The sequence below is a fragment of the Natrix helvetica genome (assembly GCF_964273705.1).
Source record: "Natrix helvetica genome assembly, chromosome: 1".
Lineage (NCBI taxonomy): Eukaryota > Metazoa > Chordata > Lepidosauria > Squamata > Natricidae > Natrix > Natrix helvetica.
This window is the reverse complement of record NC_138548.1, coordinates 162,973,102-162,993,009: the sequence shown is the minus strand read 5'-3', so window position 1 is coordinate 162,993,009 and position 19,908 is coordinate 162,973,102. Positions and strand designations below refer to the sequence as shown.

The window sequence follows — 19,908 nt, the reverse complement described above, 5'->3', positions numbered from 1 at the left end:
AGAGCAACCTCGCGGACTCGCCTGGAATACCGTAAGCGTGCTGCAGTGCAGTGCAGGTCTCCTGACTGCCTCAATTTTCCATCTGACCTGCAAAGTGAGGCTACCCTGCAATGTTGGTTTCTTTTCGGTCAACAACGCAAGGCAACGTGTGCATTCAGTTTAAATACATGCACAGGCACACACCTCTCAACCTAGAAAATGCTGGCCCTCGGCAAAGTGTCGATAGTTCACCGTCAACATTGAGACATCGGTCATAATGTCAGCTTTGGGGACCGATGGGGTTCCTACTTAGCCACGGAGTGTTCAAGGAAGAGAAGGCTGCGTTGATTGTATATTAGCCTTTACTCCACCTGAAGGGAAGGGCTGAAGTGACATAAAATTGGAAGGAGGGAGAGGGAGAATACAATTGGGGAGGGGGAAAATCAAGATCTATTCTTAGAGAAAGGCTTCACATCCTGCACTAAAACATGGCTTATATACGAATTACATTTTATCGAACAGATCTCATTTGGAGGGGTTTGTATAGCATCCTTCATTAGAATCATGAAACTGCATTATGTCTCAGCAAAAATGACAAGCTCTACATAAAGGTGAAGTGCCACCTTGACCTAGAAACAGAAGGCCTATATTTGCTCCGTAAGTTTCGGCAGGGTCTATTCTCTCAGCTTATTGTTTAGCTCCTTCCCCTACAATCTGAGCTCTGAATATACTCAACAATTTGCTCCATAAGATTTTTTTTTAAACCATAGTTGGATAAGTTTTATATCTTAAGATAAACTACTCAGCTAAGAGCTAGTGTAGTTGAAGAATACACTTCTATTAGGAACAAAAAATAGTAAATATTGAGCCAGCTTTCAGGCTGCACCATCACACCTGACTTGAAGTTTTTATGCCGCAAAAACATTCCATCTGTCTGACTTCCAACCCCACCCTCCCCCAAAACAAATTGTAACAGCATACATTCCTAGGAAAAGAATAGAAATATTCAACTTTTCTTTGCCTAAAGAATTTCCATTTCGCTCTGTTCATTGGATCAAAAGTATTCCCCTCAAGAATCTTTGGGAAAGTAAGGGGGAAATGTAAAAGGGACTTATCATTGTTCTCTTAAATGTTAAGTGAAAGTTATTCATCATTATTCAATATTACTGAATTTCCAGCCTACATTATACTAGGAAACTCAGAAAAAGTCTATTATGAATTGATTAATACTGGGAATAGTATCCTGGTGGTGGCAGAGTGCTGCAGACCCTCCAAATGATGGGTAGTTTGCCGGTTTGCAAGACACCATTAACATCCTAGCTTTTCTAGAGTGGTGTGAATATCCGCCAAGGGAAAAGTGAGGTTAGGTGAACAATACTGGCCACAGATGGGCTGCATAGACATCTTCACATAAGATGTGCATGTTATTTATTATATCCTGATTTATGATACTGTATATCAGCATTATTCAACCTTCCCTGCTTAGCAGGCCACTGGAGCTGGGGGTGGTGGTGGTTTTACGGATGCGCACCCCTTCTACAAATGCAGCTGCGCGCATGCATGAACTCACCCATGGCCTGTTCCAAAGAGGTCGTGGCCCAGCACTAGGCCGCAGACTGGGGGTTTGTGACCCCTGCTGTATATGATATGGTATTTAAGTGTTTTCTTCATTTGTTTCATCTTATAATATAAAATGAATTTGTATCCCTGAGGTACAAATGGACACAACTCTTTATTTATTACAATTCATAATATGAAAATGGGGGGTGGGGGGACCGGAAATGTGGGCGGGACTATCTTAAAATTGATCAACCTGTGAATCGCTTCCATCTATCGTGCAAAAAAAAAAAAGGAAAAGGAAAAGCAAAGAAAAGGAGAAAAAGAGGAGCCTTTACTCACAGATAATGACAGTAGACTTTTATTAACATATTTTACAATATTGATTATGGTAGTTTTAGTTTTACATATCGATTTTGTTTCTACAGTAATGTACTGTACTTAGATTTCCATTCATACAAGTTATCTCACCAGGACGCTGGAGGAATAATAGCAGCAGCAGAAGCAGCAGCAGCAGCAGCAACACACACGCCGATCTAGCTTGGACCAGTTATGCTCTCCAAGTAAGTTTAATAAAGCAGATTTTTAAGAAGTTACGGGAGGAATCCAACTTCTGTTTCAGCAGCATGCAGGCATATTTCAAGTAGGATTTCCAAACACGTGTCTTGCCTTTCTGTCTTTAAAATGACCAGTGACTTAATGCACTAGTATCAAAATGAACATTGCGAAATACCAAGGTTTAAAAGTTAAGGCGAATAATTTTACTTCACAGCCATACACACAATCGAAAACCTTCCATTTTAAATAACACGTTTTAAGTCATTTTCTGAAAACATCATCTCTTGTGAAGTTTCAAACTATACAGAGGAGAAGCCCTGTCATTGTTATGCCATGAGATGCCCAGGATATTTCGTCTTATCCTCATAAAATGGCTTGGTTCTCATAAGCAATGCAAAAAGAAGAGAAGAGGACCAGGAGAATCTTGGATGCGTTGACAAATGAAGTCATGTTTTAGACAAAAAAAATATTTTTTTTCCAGTAATGATGGAACAATATACAGACTTATAGAAATACTCCCAATATTTGTGTTCATGTCTTTGTCTACACAATTTTCTATAAAATATATTGCCAAGTGTTATATTTTTCTAAAAACCGAAAGGGCTTAGAAGATCCTTGTACAAATAATCCCACAACCTGGCCCATGTGCTTTTCTATAGCTGAAGAGAAAGCAGCTTTCAATCAAATGCAAGGCTTTATAATGAGAACACTTTTTAAAAAATAGTTTCCAGGTAAATGCTTTCCCCCTTCCCCCCCCCCCCCGGAAAAAAATATGTTTAAAATATGTAAATGTCACAAAAGCCTGACAGCATTGTTTGAAATTGTCAACTCTGCAAGAAAAAAAGAAAAGCATTTTGGCAGCGAAATATCAGAACTGAAAAGTACTGCCTGCCTGTGTGTTTCATTTTTGGCAAGGATGCCCATTCTGGCTGATTTCAAATTCCTCAAAACCAAAACGCCCTAGTCTTAATTTCTACAACACAATGGCCTGCTCACATCCTCCCAACCTGTGCTTAAATCAACGTGTGCAACCAGATACATACACTGACACCTCTGTGTAATCTGGGAGTCAAAGACTAGGAGGGTGAAAGGGGGGGGGGACGACTCTGTCAAACATGGCCTTGCTCTGAAGCCTTGACTGCCCCACTGCCTTCTAGATCAAAGCATCTTCACTTGAGATGCAAAGGGGGAACGGTGAGAGATAGGAACCATTTGAGCACGGCTATCTTGCAATTCAATTCCTTACCCCAAGCTGCTTGAAACTCAATTAAGTTTCCAAATAACAGCCCACTGGCAAATATTCATCAAGCCGTCTTCTCCTGCACCACCACCCTACCAACCTGAAAAAGTCAGCTAATGGAAATGAGATGAAGGGCAGGCTTGTGGTTGGGCCAGTGTCTGACCACATGGACCCTTTGTTGCATGCATAGGGGCAGTTGAATTTCTTTGTAATTAAATTAACTGAAATGTCAGACACAAGATTGTGTACACGTTGTATTGTATTCAGAGTGGTAAACTACTTATTTTACAGCTATTTCATTAATCTCTGGAGTATATCTATGAAATTCCTGAGAATGAATAAGGTTTTCAGCAATGCCTGAAACTATTTCAATAGCTCTCTGGCAATAAGCGAAATATTTTCTAAAAATCTTTTAGACATTTCTATACAATTCCACAACTTGAAAGTGTTACAACTCTTACATACTTACAAATGCATATTGAGCAAAATCTTAAAACACAAAGAAAAGAGAAAGAAAAAAGGAGCCACATGTTCAGCAGGTGTCTACAGATATACAATTTCATCAGCACAATCAAACCACCCCAATCAGGAAAAAATAAAACACTCAATGGCCATTTGGTGGCATCTTTAAAGTACAATTTGTGCTTGTTTATTAGTGGATTAGAAAGCAACAACTATAAAATTAATTTAGGTTCCGTATCAAATCGGGAGAAATAATTATTTTGTGTTTTTTAAATTACCAGCACCCAATTAATATAGGGCTTCATTTCATAACCTGGCTTCATGCTTTCCCAGAGAAGAAATTCCCTTAAAGCAAAAGCTAATCAAGGGGCAAATATAATAAAGGGGATGTCAGTTAGCAACCTATAAACCATTGTAATGTGGCCCCCATCGTTTATTGATGTGATCAAAAGTATGTGATACCCACTGCTGTTCCAGCATTTTGTATCTTTCCTTACATATATAGAGTGGTTTGCCACGCCTGTAAAGAAAAAAAAAATCAGAAAAATAACAAGGCTGTTGCAAGATAATTGGCTACTTTAAACACTACCCTCCAACTATGTCTGGAACTAAGGGAACCCAAGTTATCTTGCGTTATCTCTTATTGGCATCGTTATCTCAAGTTGGTTGCTTATTGCACAATTTCACCAAGGCCCTCACCTCATTTTCCACCGGCCACAACAGAATCCCACCCATGTGCTACCCAGAAGATGTGATATTTACACATACAAATATCTTTTCATCTAGAAATAGACCCAAATTGTTACAAGAAAACTATTTAAAAACAAAAGTTTGCCAATACAGGCTCAAATGCCTATTATCCATGTTTTTAAAAATTACCTGAGATCTCTGTCCTCTTCACCATGAGCGTCCAGGTAAACAGAGCCCCAAAGGCAAAACCGATGACCACGGATTATGATGATTACAGATGCATTGATCAAAAGAAAGATACCCGTTCCAGCTCCACAATTTTGTGAGTGCTGAAGTTTTATTACAGAGCATGAAAAAAAAAGAGATGACATTTATTATTAGTGCAATTACAACAAAGGGGAAAATATTTTGTTTTAATGAATAAAACTGCATTATCTCAGAACAATCTTATCCTTGCCTCTTCTGCATCTGTAAAAGAAGCTCTTCTGACTTAAACTGTGAACATATTTATGAGTCAAAATATGCCTTATTATCAAAGGCAAGCATGCATGTTATAGATAATTTAGCATTAAAAGAGAAACTGATTCCAATGAACTGTCTTTTAGACTTTTAGCAATTGGGAACCAGGTTTACCGAAAATATATATATATATTTTAAAAAATTCCAACAATTGTTTCATTGAAAGAAGCAATTTATCTAGTGCTAAGCATTTTCCCTTTCTAAAATATTGTTTGGCAGCAGAACAGTAACTTTACGAGTCTCTTACCAAGACACATTCACAGAAGCTCTGCCGTTTGCAGCACAGTCCTTTCAAACACACAAAAGCACCACAAACTAAACAAACGGCAGGATCTTTGGGAACTTTGGAACAGATGAAACAACTCTTTCTGTGATAGTACTGAAAAACAGTATTATAATTTTCAGGCAATTGTAGGAGGTGTGGTAAATCCCAGGTAGGTTTTTGTATAAGTAAGACCTGGAAAAAAAAGAATTAAAAAACAAACAAACAAAAGTTAAATAGTATCTTTATGTGCTCTGAATACATAATTGTTTCCTTGTGAAAGTAAGTTGGCATCTGTTTGACTTTGTCAAGATAAAACATTTTCAAGTATGTTTCTATAGATAAAGAAAGAAATGACCCAGACTGGAATGACCATCTGGATGACCAGGTCATTTGAGGCCAAACACATTCTTCCAGCTCAGTCCCTGCTTTGGGTTTTCAGAGACACCCAAGGGGCTCTTCGCAGAACCATTACCTTCAGGGAAATTCAATACAATACAATACAATAGTAGAGTTGGAAGGGACCTTGGAGGTCTTCTAGTCCAACCCCCTGCCTAGGCAGGAAACCCTATACCGTTCCAGACAAATGGCTATCCAACATCTTCTTAAAGACTTCCAGTGTTGGGGCATTCACAACTTCTGGAGGCAAGCTGTTCCACTGATTAATTGTTCTAATTTTCAGGAAATCTCTCCTCAGTTTTAAGTTGCTTCTCTCCTTGATTAGTTTCCACCCATTGCTTCTTGTTCTGTCCTCAGGTGCCTCGGAGAATAGCTTGACTCCCTCTTCTTTGTGGCAACCCCTGAGATATTGGAACAATGCTATCATGTCTCCCCTAGTCCTTCTTTCTCTTAAGCTAGACATACCCAGTTCCTGCAACCATTCTTCATATGTTTTAGTCTCCAGTCCCCTAATCATCTTTGTTGCTCTTCTCTGCACTCTTTCTAGAGTCTCCACATCTTTTCTACATCGTGGTGACCAAAACTGAATGCAGTATTCCAAGTGTGGCCTTACCAAGGCATTATAAAGTGGTATTAACACTTCACGTGATCTTGATTCTATCCCTCTGTTGATGCAGCCTAGAACTGTGTTGGCTTTTTTGGCAGCTGCTGCACACTGCTGGCTCATATTTAAATGGTTGTCCATTAGAACTCCCTCTCACAGTTACCTTTGCTTTGTCTTTTCACTCAACCCAATTTAAATCTCTTTGTGGTTTGTAGATCTATTTTTTTTTAAAGGTGACTTTTTCTTCCCCAAAAATAATTTATGTTAGGTTAACTTATTTTTTCTCTTTTGCTTTACGCATCTATTTGTGTGTAATCCTCAATGAAATAACCGTAGTTGAAAACAAGTGTGACACTGCAGCACATTCAAAGCAAAAACTGACTTGTTAAAAGAAAAGGTCATTCACTATACAGGTAACTAGTACCACGTTAACCCACTGGATAAGTATTACATTAAATCCTGGTGTTTCCCACTGTGGGCTCTGTAAAAGGAGAGCCCTGCCAATCTATGGTGGTAAAATATCAGAAGTACTCTAGTAGCAGCTTTTCTGACTAACACATTTTATTAAAAGCCATGAGCTTTCATGAGTTTCGGTATCTCAAATGCCTGACAAAGTGTGACGCTGCCAGAAAAGATGCTGCCAAGGCTTCTCCTGATGAAAATCTGAAAAAATTGTTTACTTACCTTGACTTGGGTTGGATGCTTGTCAGCAAATGAGACCAAGTCTGAACACCACTGGGATATAATGTCAAAGGCTGACACAGACCAGTCAAGGCAAGAGGCACTAGGAAACTCCGACGATTGAAAAGAAGATGGTAGCAAACCCAGGCAATTGGCAAGAACAGTAAATTCTTCATCTTCCTATTAAAGAAACAAAACAATCAAAAGGGAAAGAGCTGCTAGATGAGATATATTCCAAAGGAAATAAAATTTCATAATACCTGGCAGCTGGGTAGCTCCCCTCCAAAGAGGTGATGCTGAAGAAGGCTGGTTATCCTGAGGAAAGGCAGGCAGAATTGCTGTAAGTAAGTCTCTATGGAGTGTGGGCACCAAGCACTGGAGCTATCCTAAATTAAAAGGAACACACAAAACAGGCGACTTTATTCTAACGATTTAGCTGTTGAATTGATAACCGCCGCCACCCCGCATGCAATTTCGTAACGAGATACAGTTGACGCTAAAAAAGCTTGACTAAACGATATACATAGACTATACCATATCTTCCGTTTCCTCTTGTTCTTGTTCATAAACCTTCCCTTTGAAAAGTTCACTGATCACATGGCTAAGTAACACATGACAAGACTTTTCTGCATTGATCACGTTCTGTAATTAAGAAGAAACTCAGCATCAAATGAAGAAAAATAAATAAATGCAAGTCATTCCCATACGGGAGTCTCAAACTGAGATAAACATTTCATTGCATTAATAAATAATCCCACCAAGAAGGGTTCTAGTATTCCCTTCTGTAGGGAATGCAAATCTTCTGCATATGTAAAAATGGGCCCTACAAGAGAAATCAAGTGTTTATACATCAAAGCAGTCATAATGCTCTAGATTGGAAAATAAATTGGGGTGGGAGGAAAGACTGTACATCCTAATTTTCTACAGCAGGATGTCTTACAGACCAGTTAATGGAGGCTTGTTTATTCCAATGCCCAAAAAAGAATAATGTACTTAAAACCAAAATTCAAACGTGGAATCTATTTTTATTTCATTGGGAAGCAACATTCTGATTGTAGATCAGAACATTTGCATGTACTTCCTGGGTGGTAAGAAGCATAATGACCTGGAAAATAGTGTCACGATTAAGGAGCCCACCTTGCATAGAGCAGTGTAGCACCAGTAGGCTTGGGATAAAACTAGACTTTCACTCCGCTTGAGGCAGACTGGCCAAAATATATTCAAACTGCGTTACTGTTCTTACTGTTTGCCTGTGGCATGAATAATATAACCAAGGCCCATAACTTATTCTACAGCTTACTAACTTACTGGAAAGTATTATAGATAGCTCCAATTGACTAAAATCAGGATGGATGGAGTGAAGGTAGCAGACACATAACAATGGATAGTTGAGCTTTTGGGACATTGGAGCAGTCATCTGCATCCATGTAAAAACAGGAGGACAGAGACTTAATAATAAACAAGAAAAAAAGCTTGAACCCTCTATTTCTATCTACCTGCGTATTACATTAGGGTGGTATTTTTGAAAGAATATGGCTCTCCATCTCTTGGGTATTTCAAAAGCCAAGTGTGAGTGAAAGTTAAGTGGCAACATCTGACATGCATGTCTGCAATATTTATTTGTCAATGTTTATGAATCCAAACATGCGAGAAAAAATGATTGTGTTCACACAAGAATCCCAGGAGGAGGAAATGGGTTGCCATACACTAGCTAATCACTCATACTTCGTGGTGAGTTTCAATATTCAGGAATGGTCTATAGAGGGGGGAAAACACAATCTATCTTACTCAGAATTCCCTTCCTGAAGCATGGTTTGAAGCCGATTTGGTTGGGAGTGACAAACAAGGAATATAGTTCAGGTATAGCAATATACAGGGCATTCAGAAAGTATATAGACCCCCTTCACTTTTGTCAATTTTGTTATGCCACAGCCTGATTCTACAGTGGTTGAAATTCTTTTTTTTTTTTTTTGTCATTAATCTACACTCAGCACCCATAATGACAACAGAATTTTAGAAATATCTGTAAATGTATTAAAAAGAAAAAAATGAGATAGCAGATTGGCATAAGTATTTCAGACCCTTCACTCAGTACTTTGTTGAAGCACCATTGGCAGCAATTACAGCCTTGAGTCTTTTTGGGTATGACTTTACAAGCTTTGAACACCTGGATTGGGGGATTTTCTGCCACTCTTCCTTGCAAATCTTCTCAAGCTGTCAGGTTGGAGGGCGACTGTCAGTGGGCAGCCATTTTCAGGTCCCTCCAGAGATGTTCCATAGGGTTCAAGTCAGGACTCTGGCTGGGCCACTCTAGGACATTCACAGAGTTGCCCCTAAGCCACTCCTGAATACTTTCTGTATGCAATATATATAGTTACTGATGTTATGCTGCTATGGATAAAACCCTTGTGGGAGCAAACAGGCATCTTGCAAAAATTCAAAGTCCAATATTTGTTAAAAATTCTAACAGTAGCACAATGGCTAGGATAAAACAAGTAATATAGCTACTTTGGTTTATTTCAAAAGGCTTCAATACTTATCACCTACTTTTATTTCTGCCCAATGAGGCAGACTGTTCAGTCAACAGCTAATCCCCCAATGCATCTTAGTCATCATCGAGACAAAGAACCTCAAAGTTAAAAAGGCTTTAAAGGACTTTCTGGATATAAGGTTGCTTTTTTTAAACAATGTAACAATAATGTAATAATGTTTAAATATATCTTTTAAACTATCATAGATGAGTTCTTCAAATATTTCAGAAATGTTAATCTAGCTGTCCCTTAATTTGGGGGGGGGGGGCAGGGGAGGACATTTCTGTACTGCAATCACTTTGGGCAAACAAGTGGAGGTGGGAGCAGTCGGGGGGCAGTGGAGGGCGGGGGGGATGGTGTGCTATGTCCATGGGATCACAAAGAGTCAGACATGACTTAGCGACAGAAAAAAAATCAGCTACACCATGCACCATACTTTCACACAATAATCTATTTAATTCTAGACAGCAATTATTTTAAATACACGATCAGATAAATAAAATCTACCCCCTTTATTTTCCACTAACAACAAACTATTGATTGAACCAATCACGTGAAAGACTAAAAAGCTGGCCTGTCTCCACTATACATCTATAGTAGCTCCATTCCAATTACATTTGCAGAATTTACTCATTTATGGTGGGTAAAGAGGTCAAGGAATATGTGTTAAATGTGTATACCAAGAGTCCCTTGGTTGAGATGGGAGGCTAAAGAAATTGATTAATTGACTGACTAATTGAATATTGACTCCTATAATATGTACATTTTAAAATAAAAATGGCAGCAATGCTGTGGTGTTGCATGAATAATCGTGCAATGAAGCGTTACATGATTTATTGCTTCTGAACATCACTATTTCCCAGCATTGCCACAGTAGGCAGCCTTCTGTTTTCCTATCTCAGAAACTAACAGACCTACACCCATGTTTCTAACTGCAATTCTTCTCTTCTGTGTGAACAAGGAAAGCATTGTAGTCTTTACAGGTCTATGCTTCAGCACAGACATGGATCATGGGGCACAAGTTGCAAGATATTTGAGATGGGATCCTGCTTTTCATTCGACCCAAATACTCCCAAGACTAATCAAGACAAGCTGAAAAGTGTAAAGTACTGCAAACTCCTACAGCTACATTCCAACAAAAACATTCGACTGGCGCTTAACTAAGATACAACTACCTCCTTAGCAGCTTTCTTCAGATTTTTATTAAATAAACCAACCGTTTTCAGAGCTTCTGAATTCATCCAAGTCATCTTGTCCTCAGGGCTGCATTTCACAGAAAGTGCAACTAGAGCTTGTATGTACAACAATGTGAAAAGCACTTTTATGATACAGACAAAGTGTTCTGTAACAATACAAAAATATCATTAGACATTCTCAGGCCTCACATTTTTATGTATTAAAATATGGTCCCTAATTCGTACAGTCTATAAATCTGCAAGTATTTTTCCCAGATGGGTAATCAAACATCAAGACAATTATACTGCTGAGACAACCATTCTAATTTTAAGCTTGCTGCTTTAAATCAATGTTTTATCACTGTTAGTTTGTGTTATAAATTTGAGTATGTTATCTTGCTACTCTGTACTATTCATCTTTGTTTAATCTGCAAGTCATGTGAGTAAACTGCCATTAGGCAATGGTTCTGGCGCTGTCTGAATAATTCAACAAATTTCAGAACTTTTGCCAAAACCATGTTAAAGAAAGATATCATTGCCTTTTAAATAAACTAATCTAAAATATTAATTATCTGATCATAATAATGAGATCTTGTCCCTAGTAATCAAGAATGGTAAACTAGACCAAGAGTTCTCATAATAGGCAGCACAATGAATAGACTGCCTAATTAGAGTTATTTCAATGATAATGGATCTATGGAAAAATGTGTAGCTTGTTGTCTATCCCTCAGAAACACCTAAGTTTAGTCATGTGCAGAAAGATATAATTATAGATATAATTCCATGATAATCCAAGAAAACTAACCACCATGTTTCAGAATTTGTCTTCTAGATATTCACAAAATCCAGATTGTTTTGAATGTTACTATACAACTTTTTAAATTTAATATATTTCTTGAAACACTAGCCAGAACTGAAAAAGGGTGCTTGCTAATACTGAATGACATTACAGCACACTTTATGGTTATCACTATTCTATTCTGTTTCTCATAATTTAAATTAAATAGGGTTGGCCTTCCTTTCACAAATAGTCCATGGCATAATGCTGATCTGTGCTAAACTAGCTTGCTTTAAGAACAAGTATTTGTGCTTCTAATTTGCTAAACTATACTCCTGATACCATTAATCCTCGGTCATGCTGGTCAAAACAAATGGAGTTGTAGTTAGGCATCATCATCAGGAGTAGATGTTTTCCACCCAGGCCTTCAATACTGTATTCTAGAGTTCTTTTTCCAAAGTTCTACATCTCCTACCGAAATGTAGAACTTAGGAACAAGCTTCCACACAACCTTATTTCTCAAATTGTCCAATTTGAGGTTTTCTTCCTATCATGTAACTATCTTTACCTCATGGACCTGTTTAGTTTACAGGCAGCTGAATACACCATACCACTACATTAGAAGGTAGTAAGAATCAAAAGATTCATTGCCATGAACAGATCTAACTAAGAGCTAGATTAAATAGGATGCTACTCACACTTCCAGTGTGAGCCTATCTATACACATGTGTGCTAAATGTATGAGTATATGACTCTCTGCATCTGTGTGTGTGTGTGTGTGAGAGAGAGAGAGAGAGAGAGAGAGAACGTGTGTGTGTGTGTGTGTGTGTGTGTGTGTACAGAGACATATACAAAGCTACAGTAATTGCAAGGAGATGCACTTATGAATGGAACTGGATGGAGGGAAGGGAATTTAGGATTATGTTTGTCCCATAATCCCAAACCAGATTCCTCTGCAGGTGCTCAGAGAAAACCTTTCATTAGCCTTACTCTTAACTGCTCATTCTAGACCGCCCTAAAAATGGTTTATCTGCTTCTTTCATGTATTTTTACAATTCATGAGAACTGCAAACCAATGACTAAACTTTCCAAGTTAAAAAAAAACCCAAAGAAGCTCCTGTACACTGAACAGATTTTTAAATATTGGTAGAATTGTTATTTTTTTAAAAAAAAATCAGAATTCTGATGAGCTCTTACAGTATCCATCATCTGCCTCCTTAAGACTTTATTTTTAACTTTGGACAAGTCTTATTTTCATTTTCATTATTTTCATTTATTCATAGAGAAAAATAATTCTTGCACAGCTGATTTAAAAGAACTCAGCTGAGGTATAAAAAAAATCACAAGAGTGAAGCCAACAGCATGTCAATTGACCCTATAAAAAGTGAAATGTTCATTTATATTGTAACAAAATTACAGAATGTATCCTGTAATACAGTTGTGCAAAAGAAATTAGGTCAGCCTTTTCAAAATCATAAAATTAAAAGCTTTCAAAATATGCAGTAATAAAGAATCCCTGCTTCCTTCAGACTCCAACAAAATGCTTGAACATATGTGCATGCGACAACTATTATAAATACTGTATTGTAGCAGTTTCCACTGTACTCTGTGACAAAAATGCTAGCTTGCATAATAAAAATATTCATCCCTCTCCACTCTCCAACAATCACAATTCAATGTGAAATATTCAATACGTTTCTTCAGCAAACAAATGAAGGAAGGTCGAAGAGGAAAAACCTTTCCCATGCTCCTGCAACTCAAAGAATTTAAAGGAATTTTGGGGCCTCGGGCTCTCTCTCCGTCGTTATTTGATAAAGCTGAGAAGACAAGACTTCCAGATAGGACTGCCAAAAAGTCACAACAAAAATTCTGCCTGCTGCCCACTTCTAGAGATAAGGTAAAGTCATTCCTAAAGCATACCAAGCAAATAAGATTGATTTGCTGCAATTCTCAAAAATCGCAAGGGAGAGAGAGAGAGAACTTATTGCGCTCTATTATTTACGTAACTTTGGTGATGTACCTTTGCGCAGTGGCTGAGGCATGGTTAAAATCTGGATGAGCAAAAGAGATGGGACATCCTTATAAAGCACTGGAACCTCTGGCTGATCCTCACTGGACATCCTGACAAAAATACATGCAGTTAAAATCCACATTAATTTTCTCCAGATTTAAATACATTTATTGAATCATTGCTATCTGATTCTAAGTGTCAAATAGAACAACATCATTTAAAAGTGAAATTGGAAATATTTGGACTGAGATGGAATTTATTTCACCTTGATTATCTAATCCTATTTGTGACATGTGAAGAAACAAAATTAAGTTTGAATATTTAAGATAAAACAAGAAAAGATCAAAAGAATGAATTGGCAATGGATGAATGCAAATTCAGAACAAAAGCACAATATAAGTACTTTGAGGGGGGTTATTATAGAATGAAAATTGGGCAAATAGAAAAACCAACATGCGAAGGAAATCGAAGCAAAACGAATACATGAAGCAAATTGTACAAGCAAAGCTTTGCTTAGCTTATAAAATGGCTTTCCTGCTGATTCACCAAACTTGCCCTAAAAACATTCTATAAAAAATTCAATTCATGGTCATATGAAACTCCAATTGGCATTCTAACTTCCTGAACTTAAAAAAACTTGTGGATAATTATGTAAATGTGAACACAGATGTTATAAAATAGTTATACTAAGTAGGGATTGATAATCACATTAAAATGAATATTATAGTACTGCAAATAAAAATAACCCAAGCTATATTTTTACACGTATTCAATCTTCTCTATAATTGGCAACATTCATTTCTCTTTTAGGCATATTTTAACAGGCTACTAAACTTTCATAAATCAAACAGAACTTGATCTTCACAAAAACAAATGATGCATTTAGTTCCTTCACTAGAAGTGAAAGTGAAATTCTAGAAAATGCCAGGTTAGATAAGCTTCTTTAGTTTATGTCAAGCATCAGAGTAAAGTAAGCCTTAAATCTACACTGTCATATATTAAAAGCTTAAGCAATTTCTTCATCGTGATATGGAAGCTGTCCTTTAAAAGTCTGTTTGCAGTATAGAATATCTACTCTACTAATCCCTTCAATGCCTGTGAGACAAGTTGATAAATATAGCTTTGCAATACACCCATAGAAGTAGTTAGTGAGGGGAAAGCCTTAATGTTTTTCAGGGGAAAAGACCACAATTATTTTATTTTGAACGAAAATTTGCCAAGTTGGTTTAAGAGCTGGTAGATTCCAAATTCAGAGAAACGGACAACATTGCTGGGAATCATGGCTGAACAAAAAAGGTAGGTTTCCTCATTGCTGACTCAGATTTCCAAATGCAACCTATATAAATAAACTATGGCTAAACTGAGCTAATAAGAGCCAGTTTGATTTAGTGGTGAAGGCACCAGGCTAGAAGCCAGGAATCTGTGAGTTCTAGTCCTGCATTAGGCATGAAAGCTGGCTGAGTACCTTTGGGCTAGTCACTCTTTCTCTCAGCCCAAGCCCTTGGAGATTAAAGGAGTATTGTGTGTGTGCATTTGCCACCTTGAATTATTTATAAAAATGTGGGAAATAAAGAAATATGAAAGAAACAATAAATAACTGCCAAACTGCCAACTGCCAAATCTGTTTCCTACGTGCTAAAGTCCGTGCCTTTTCTGGTTTTTTGAGGGAAATGGTGCCAACTCTTAAATTAAAAAGGGGGGAATGGTATGGTGCCATTCAAGGGCCATGCCGCTTAAGGGCATCCTCATTTAATGGGCTTAAGTCTCATATGATTCCCATAGATGTCCTTGGTCACAGAGGCTAAAGTTCAAGGAATTATTGAGAAGAATGCTCATCTACTCAGGAAAAAAAGAAAAAGGTAAGGGGCGGATGGTAGGCACACCATGGGGATTTAGATGGGGTGAGGGAAGCATCTGCCCAATTTTCTTTCTGGTAAATGTGCATTATGTGACTAGCAACACCTACCATAGTCACCATTATGTGATTATGCAAGAGACCAGCCATTTGTCTGAACAATGAGAACATGATTTCTAAATTCCAAGGATTTCCTATATTTTTGCTAATTCAAGTTTTTGAAAAAAGCTTTTGAACAAGCCACAGACACTCTTGAAATAAAGCTCATCACATATTTGGCCAATGCTTTTCTAGGGGTGTACATAACCTGCTTCAATTAACAAGGAAAACAAACAATATTGCTAACTGGGTAGGCCTGATATTGTTGGATATAAGGATTTTTTGAAGTCTGGAAGGCTATTTTAGGGATTATACTACTGTTTTATGCATCCTGCATCTAAGACCAAGAAAATGCAAAACTACTTTTTCAATAATGACATGTTGATGGGATTTTGGACACCAGTTCAGAAATGCAATACTTGAGGTTGTGGTTGTTTATCCTAAACAGGATTGTAAAACAGGATTATGTATCTTTCCTTGATTAAAACAAAATGAATATTAAAAATGTCTGTCTACTTACTCCAATTCTTCATCCTGTATCAACCGTGTCAGTTTCTTCCATGGATTGTAAGCAGAATCAATGCTGTAGAGTCTCATGTGCATAGCCAAAACATGAAATAGCTGATCTATAGAAAGAGAAATGAAGGGGTTTTTTAGATGAAATTTCTCCATTTTATATCCCTTTGAAAAGGTTTATTCAGAGTTTTTTTATGTTTGCTTAAAACAACTTCCTTAAACCCTGATAGTTGGCTGGAACTAGACTCGGAAAATTAATTCCAATCCTAGATAAAACGATGAACTACTACTGCCTACTTCTTTGGTGCTACAGGTGAACACTTCAGGGGTTTCAATCTGATCTAGTTACAAGATCAGGGGTCCCCATCCCCCACTTCATGGCCCAGTGCTGGGCTGCAGCCTGTTTGAAACCAGACTACAAAAGTGGTGCGCAAGCATGCGCAAAGCTGAATTTGTGAAAGCGGTGTACACATACAAATGAAACCATCTCCTCTCCCTCCCTCCGCCCCCCCCCCCCCCGGCTGCCACTTCCGCCAATCTGCCGAGCGGGAAAGGTTGGAAATTGCTGTACAAAATATTCTCTGTTTCATGAAATGCTTGCATTTCTCAATCTTTCCCATTAATAGCAAGAGTTCCTTAGAACTCAGTCTTGGGTTCGTATTTTCTTTATATAATCTTCCTCTAGGCACTCTGATTTTACATATCAAATTCTGCTACTACGTTTTTGCTAATGACTTTTGAGATTCAGAATGGGACAATTTGCTGCGGCCAACTCGCCACAGGACAATTCGCTGCAGGATAACTCAATCATTAAATTTAATTACTTAAAATAATTAAAAACATTCTTATTCACATTTCATTTGTCCCTCCTAAGCAGAGGCGGGTTGCTACTGGTTCACACCGGTTCGGGTGAATCGGTAGTGGAAATTGCGACTCGGTCGCCAAACCGGTAGGGACGGCAGGCTCGCCACGCCCCCGAACCGGTTCCCCAGTCGCCACGTGTTTTTTTGACATTTTTTAATGTTCTGCGCATGTGCAGACCTATTTACAGGCAACTGCGCATGCAACACCAGTAACGCCAGCAGAAGCCCACCCCTGCTCCTAAGGCATCCTTTCTTTAATGATTCTATTTCACTATTTCTTCGATACTAGTGTAACTCCCACAAAGAGTAGTCCTATGATGACTTGTACTCGACCTTTGTGATTTGCCTGTCATTGCCTTGGATGACATGACATTGCCATTGCTCTCCAACTGCCCAGGCACTGAATGTGCTGTATCACCTTTAACTGAACACTGAATAAGACTAAAGGAATTATTGTACTTTGCTTTGCTCATCTCACCATTCCACTAACTGTATCTTACGCTGGGTTTCAAGGTTGCCACTTACAGATTCCCCCCCTCCATTTGTGAGGAACATAACAATCCAAATTGAAAAATACCCTTGCTATCTCCATGTGTGTGTGTGGGGGGGGGGGGGGGGTGTTAAGAATTAGAACCTCACTACTGGGTTTTTAGTTTTAGTTCATGCTTTACTTTTTGTACTTCAATTAATGTAGCAAGCTTAGGTCTAGGTTACTCAAGAGTTTATTCTAGTCCTTGATATTGCTATTCATTTTATTTTTGACCTTCGTTACATTGCCTTCACCTTTTTATTGCTAATCATTGCATTAGTTGGAAATTCAAGTAAGATACTAACACAAATTACCCGGGTTGATGAATTACACACAGAATTATTTAAAAGACCTGCTGTTTGGCTCACGTCCCTGCACACTAGTATCAATCCAGGGTCCTTTGCTACTACCTCGTTGTGGAACAGCCACTTCCCAACAAAGAGCTTTTTCCTCATTTGACTTGTTTTTTTGGAATAAACTTCATTCAAGGTCACATTTGGAACCGAATCACCGAAGGTTTAAAAAGCATTAAAAAGGCTTCTTTTTCAAGGCCCCCCTTCAAAGTTGCTTCAAAATCAGTCATTCAGTACATGTTTATCTGATTCTTCATATATTCCAAGTTAATATACATGCCACAGACATTTCAGTTTACACACTTAGTTTACATTATGATATAATTGATTATAATGTCAGGGCACTTTTTAAAAATTCTATGTTTGTACTGCACTTAGTTATACATCCATAAAAAGCCAAATCATTATTATCCATGCTTTTGCTACATACCGATGGATGGATGTGCAAACAGATCAGCCAAAATCCTCACTACTATTTATTCTGATGTCTAGAATATAGTCCAGCTGTGCCCACAGGCAAGTCTAGATAATCTGCTAACTTTTATGCAAACAAAGCCCCCATTTTATTCCCTCTTCAGAATAAAGAATTCCAAGAGGAGCTAAATGAAACAGGATATTTGAGGTTTAATTTTTGTTTGGCTCTACAGATCTAGGCAAAATGAACAAAATTACACAAAATGAACGCAGGGAAATAACAATACTTTCCATTTAAACTAGGTCATTTCTCATTCAAATGTAGATGTAATCAAAATTACTTCATAGATGGGAAGCCCATGAACCGTTATCAATTTTTTTCCTCATATTCCCATGCACAGGCAGTCCTTAGCTTACAACAGTTTGTTTAGTTCAAAATTGCAACGGTACTGTAAAAAGTGAGTCAGGACCATTTTTCACACTCATGACTATTGTAGCATTCCCATGCTCACAGGATTTACATTTGGATGCTTGACAACTGGTTCATATCTATGACGGTTGCAGTATCCCGAGATCATGTGATCACTTTTTGCAACCTTCTGACAAGCCAAGTCAATGATGTTTCACTTAAGCATATTACTAATTTAACAATTACAGTAATTCGCTTAACAAATGTGGCAAAAAAAAGTCGTAAAATGGGAGAAAACTCACTTACCAACAAATTTCTCACTTACCAACATAAATTTTGGGTGCAATTGTGCTTGTAAATTGAGGACTACCTGTATATTTTGATTCAATTTTAATATATTCCAGCCAAGGGACCATATGCATTTTACTAGATTGTTTCTTTCCAAATAGTGCAATGTATTTTTAGTTGGTATCAGTACAGAGGCGCTACTATTTATTGATTTTTTTGTCCCACCCAAAAAATGTACTTCTACTTTCTCCTTATTTTATTTATTACCCCAGTTTCCAGCCTTGTGTCCCTATCACTTGTAGAGGCTCTTAAAAATGCCACATATAAATATAAATCACAGAAGGAATTAATTTATTTTCTACAAATAGACAATTATTCACAGACACTTGGGAGGCCAAAACCAGTTCATGCTGAAGTCAGCTGCTTCATGTAGAGCTTGAAGGCTGTAATTAACTTCTTGGTTTGCCAAATAATTGTAGGCATGGATGACATTGGAACTAAGTGCTGTCACCTGTTTTCTGAATCAGCAGCAGTGAATTAGGACAAAATGAGCTCCCATTCAAACTGGCAAGAGATGTTTAGTGAACATTCATTCCTTTGTTCTTTGGCTTGTATACGTTTATATAAGCAATGACCCCACCCACCCAGGCTAAAAAAAACCTCTCCTTTGGAAATGGTAATGGTTGTAGCTGTAAAACATAACACTGTATTTTTATGGGGGGAGGGAGGGGAGACTCTTAGACCTAGAAGACCATCCATGTGAAAGGCGAAAGGGAAGGATTGCTGTTTTTGCTGATGCTCTTTCTTCTACAGAACCTTGTTGCCACCTCCCACAGAGTTCTAAAGCAGGGGTCTCTAACCTTGGCAACTCTAAGCCTGGAGGACTTCAACTCCCAGAATTCTCCAGTCAGCAAATCTGGCTGGGGAATTCTGGGAGTTGAAGTCCACCAGGCTTAAAGTTGCCAAGGTTGGAGACCCCTGTTCTAAAAGGTTCTTCAAATCTCTGGAAAACAGCCTGCTTCAGTTTTCCAGTCACGAGACTGTCACCGGATGGGGAACAATTACATATGCCTCTCCATATTGGTTCAATTGCAGTACCTTAAAGCACAGTTTGGCATTTTTATTTTATTTATTTT

The 19,908-nt window shown here is 38.0% G+C and overlaps 1 protein-coding gene across 4 annotated transcripts in view; it reads right to left on the bottom strand.

The window, feature by feature from the left end:
• Positions 1-1,881: 1,881 nt before the first annotated feature.
• Positions 1,882-19,908, bottom strand: part of UBR3 (ubiquitin protein ligase E3 component n-recognin 3) — a 101,103-nt gene continuing 83,076 nt past the window's right edge. For all 4 annotated transcript variants that reach the window (XM_081971069.1, XM_081971068.1, XM_081971070.1 and 1 more), the window contains 9 exons: positions 15,921-16,026; positions 13,456-13,556; positions 10,700-10,824; positions 7,486-7,593; positions 7,212-7,337; positions 6,955-7,131; positions 5,253-5,462; positions 4,676-4,815; positions 1,882-4,316 (listed from right to left, as the gene is read on the bottom strand). In XM_081971069.1, the coding sequence (XP_081827195.1) occupies positions 4,199-4,316; positions 4,676-4,815; positions 5,253-5,462; positions 6,955-7,131; positions 7,212-7,337; positions 7,486-7,593; positions 10,700-10,824; positions 13,456-13,556; positions 15,921-16,026 (1,211 nt within the window). In that variant the 3' untranslated portion in view covers positions 1,882-4,198. The remainder of the gene's footprint in view (positions 4,317-4,675; positions 4,816-5,252; positions 5,463-6,954; positions 7,132-7,211; positions 7,338-7,485; positions 7,594-10,699; positions 10,825-13,455; positions 13,557-15,920; positions 16,027-19,908) is intronic.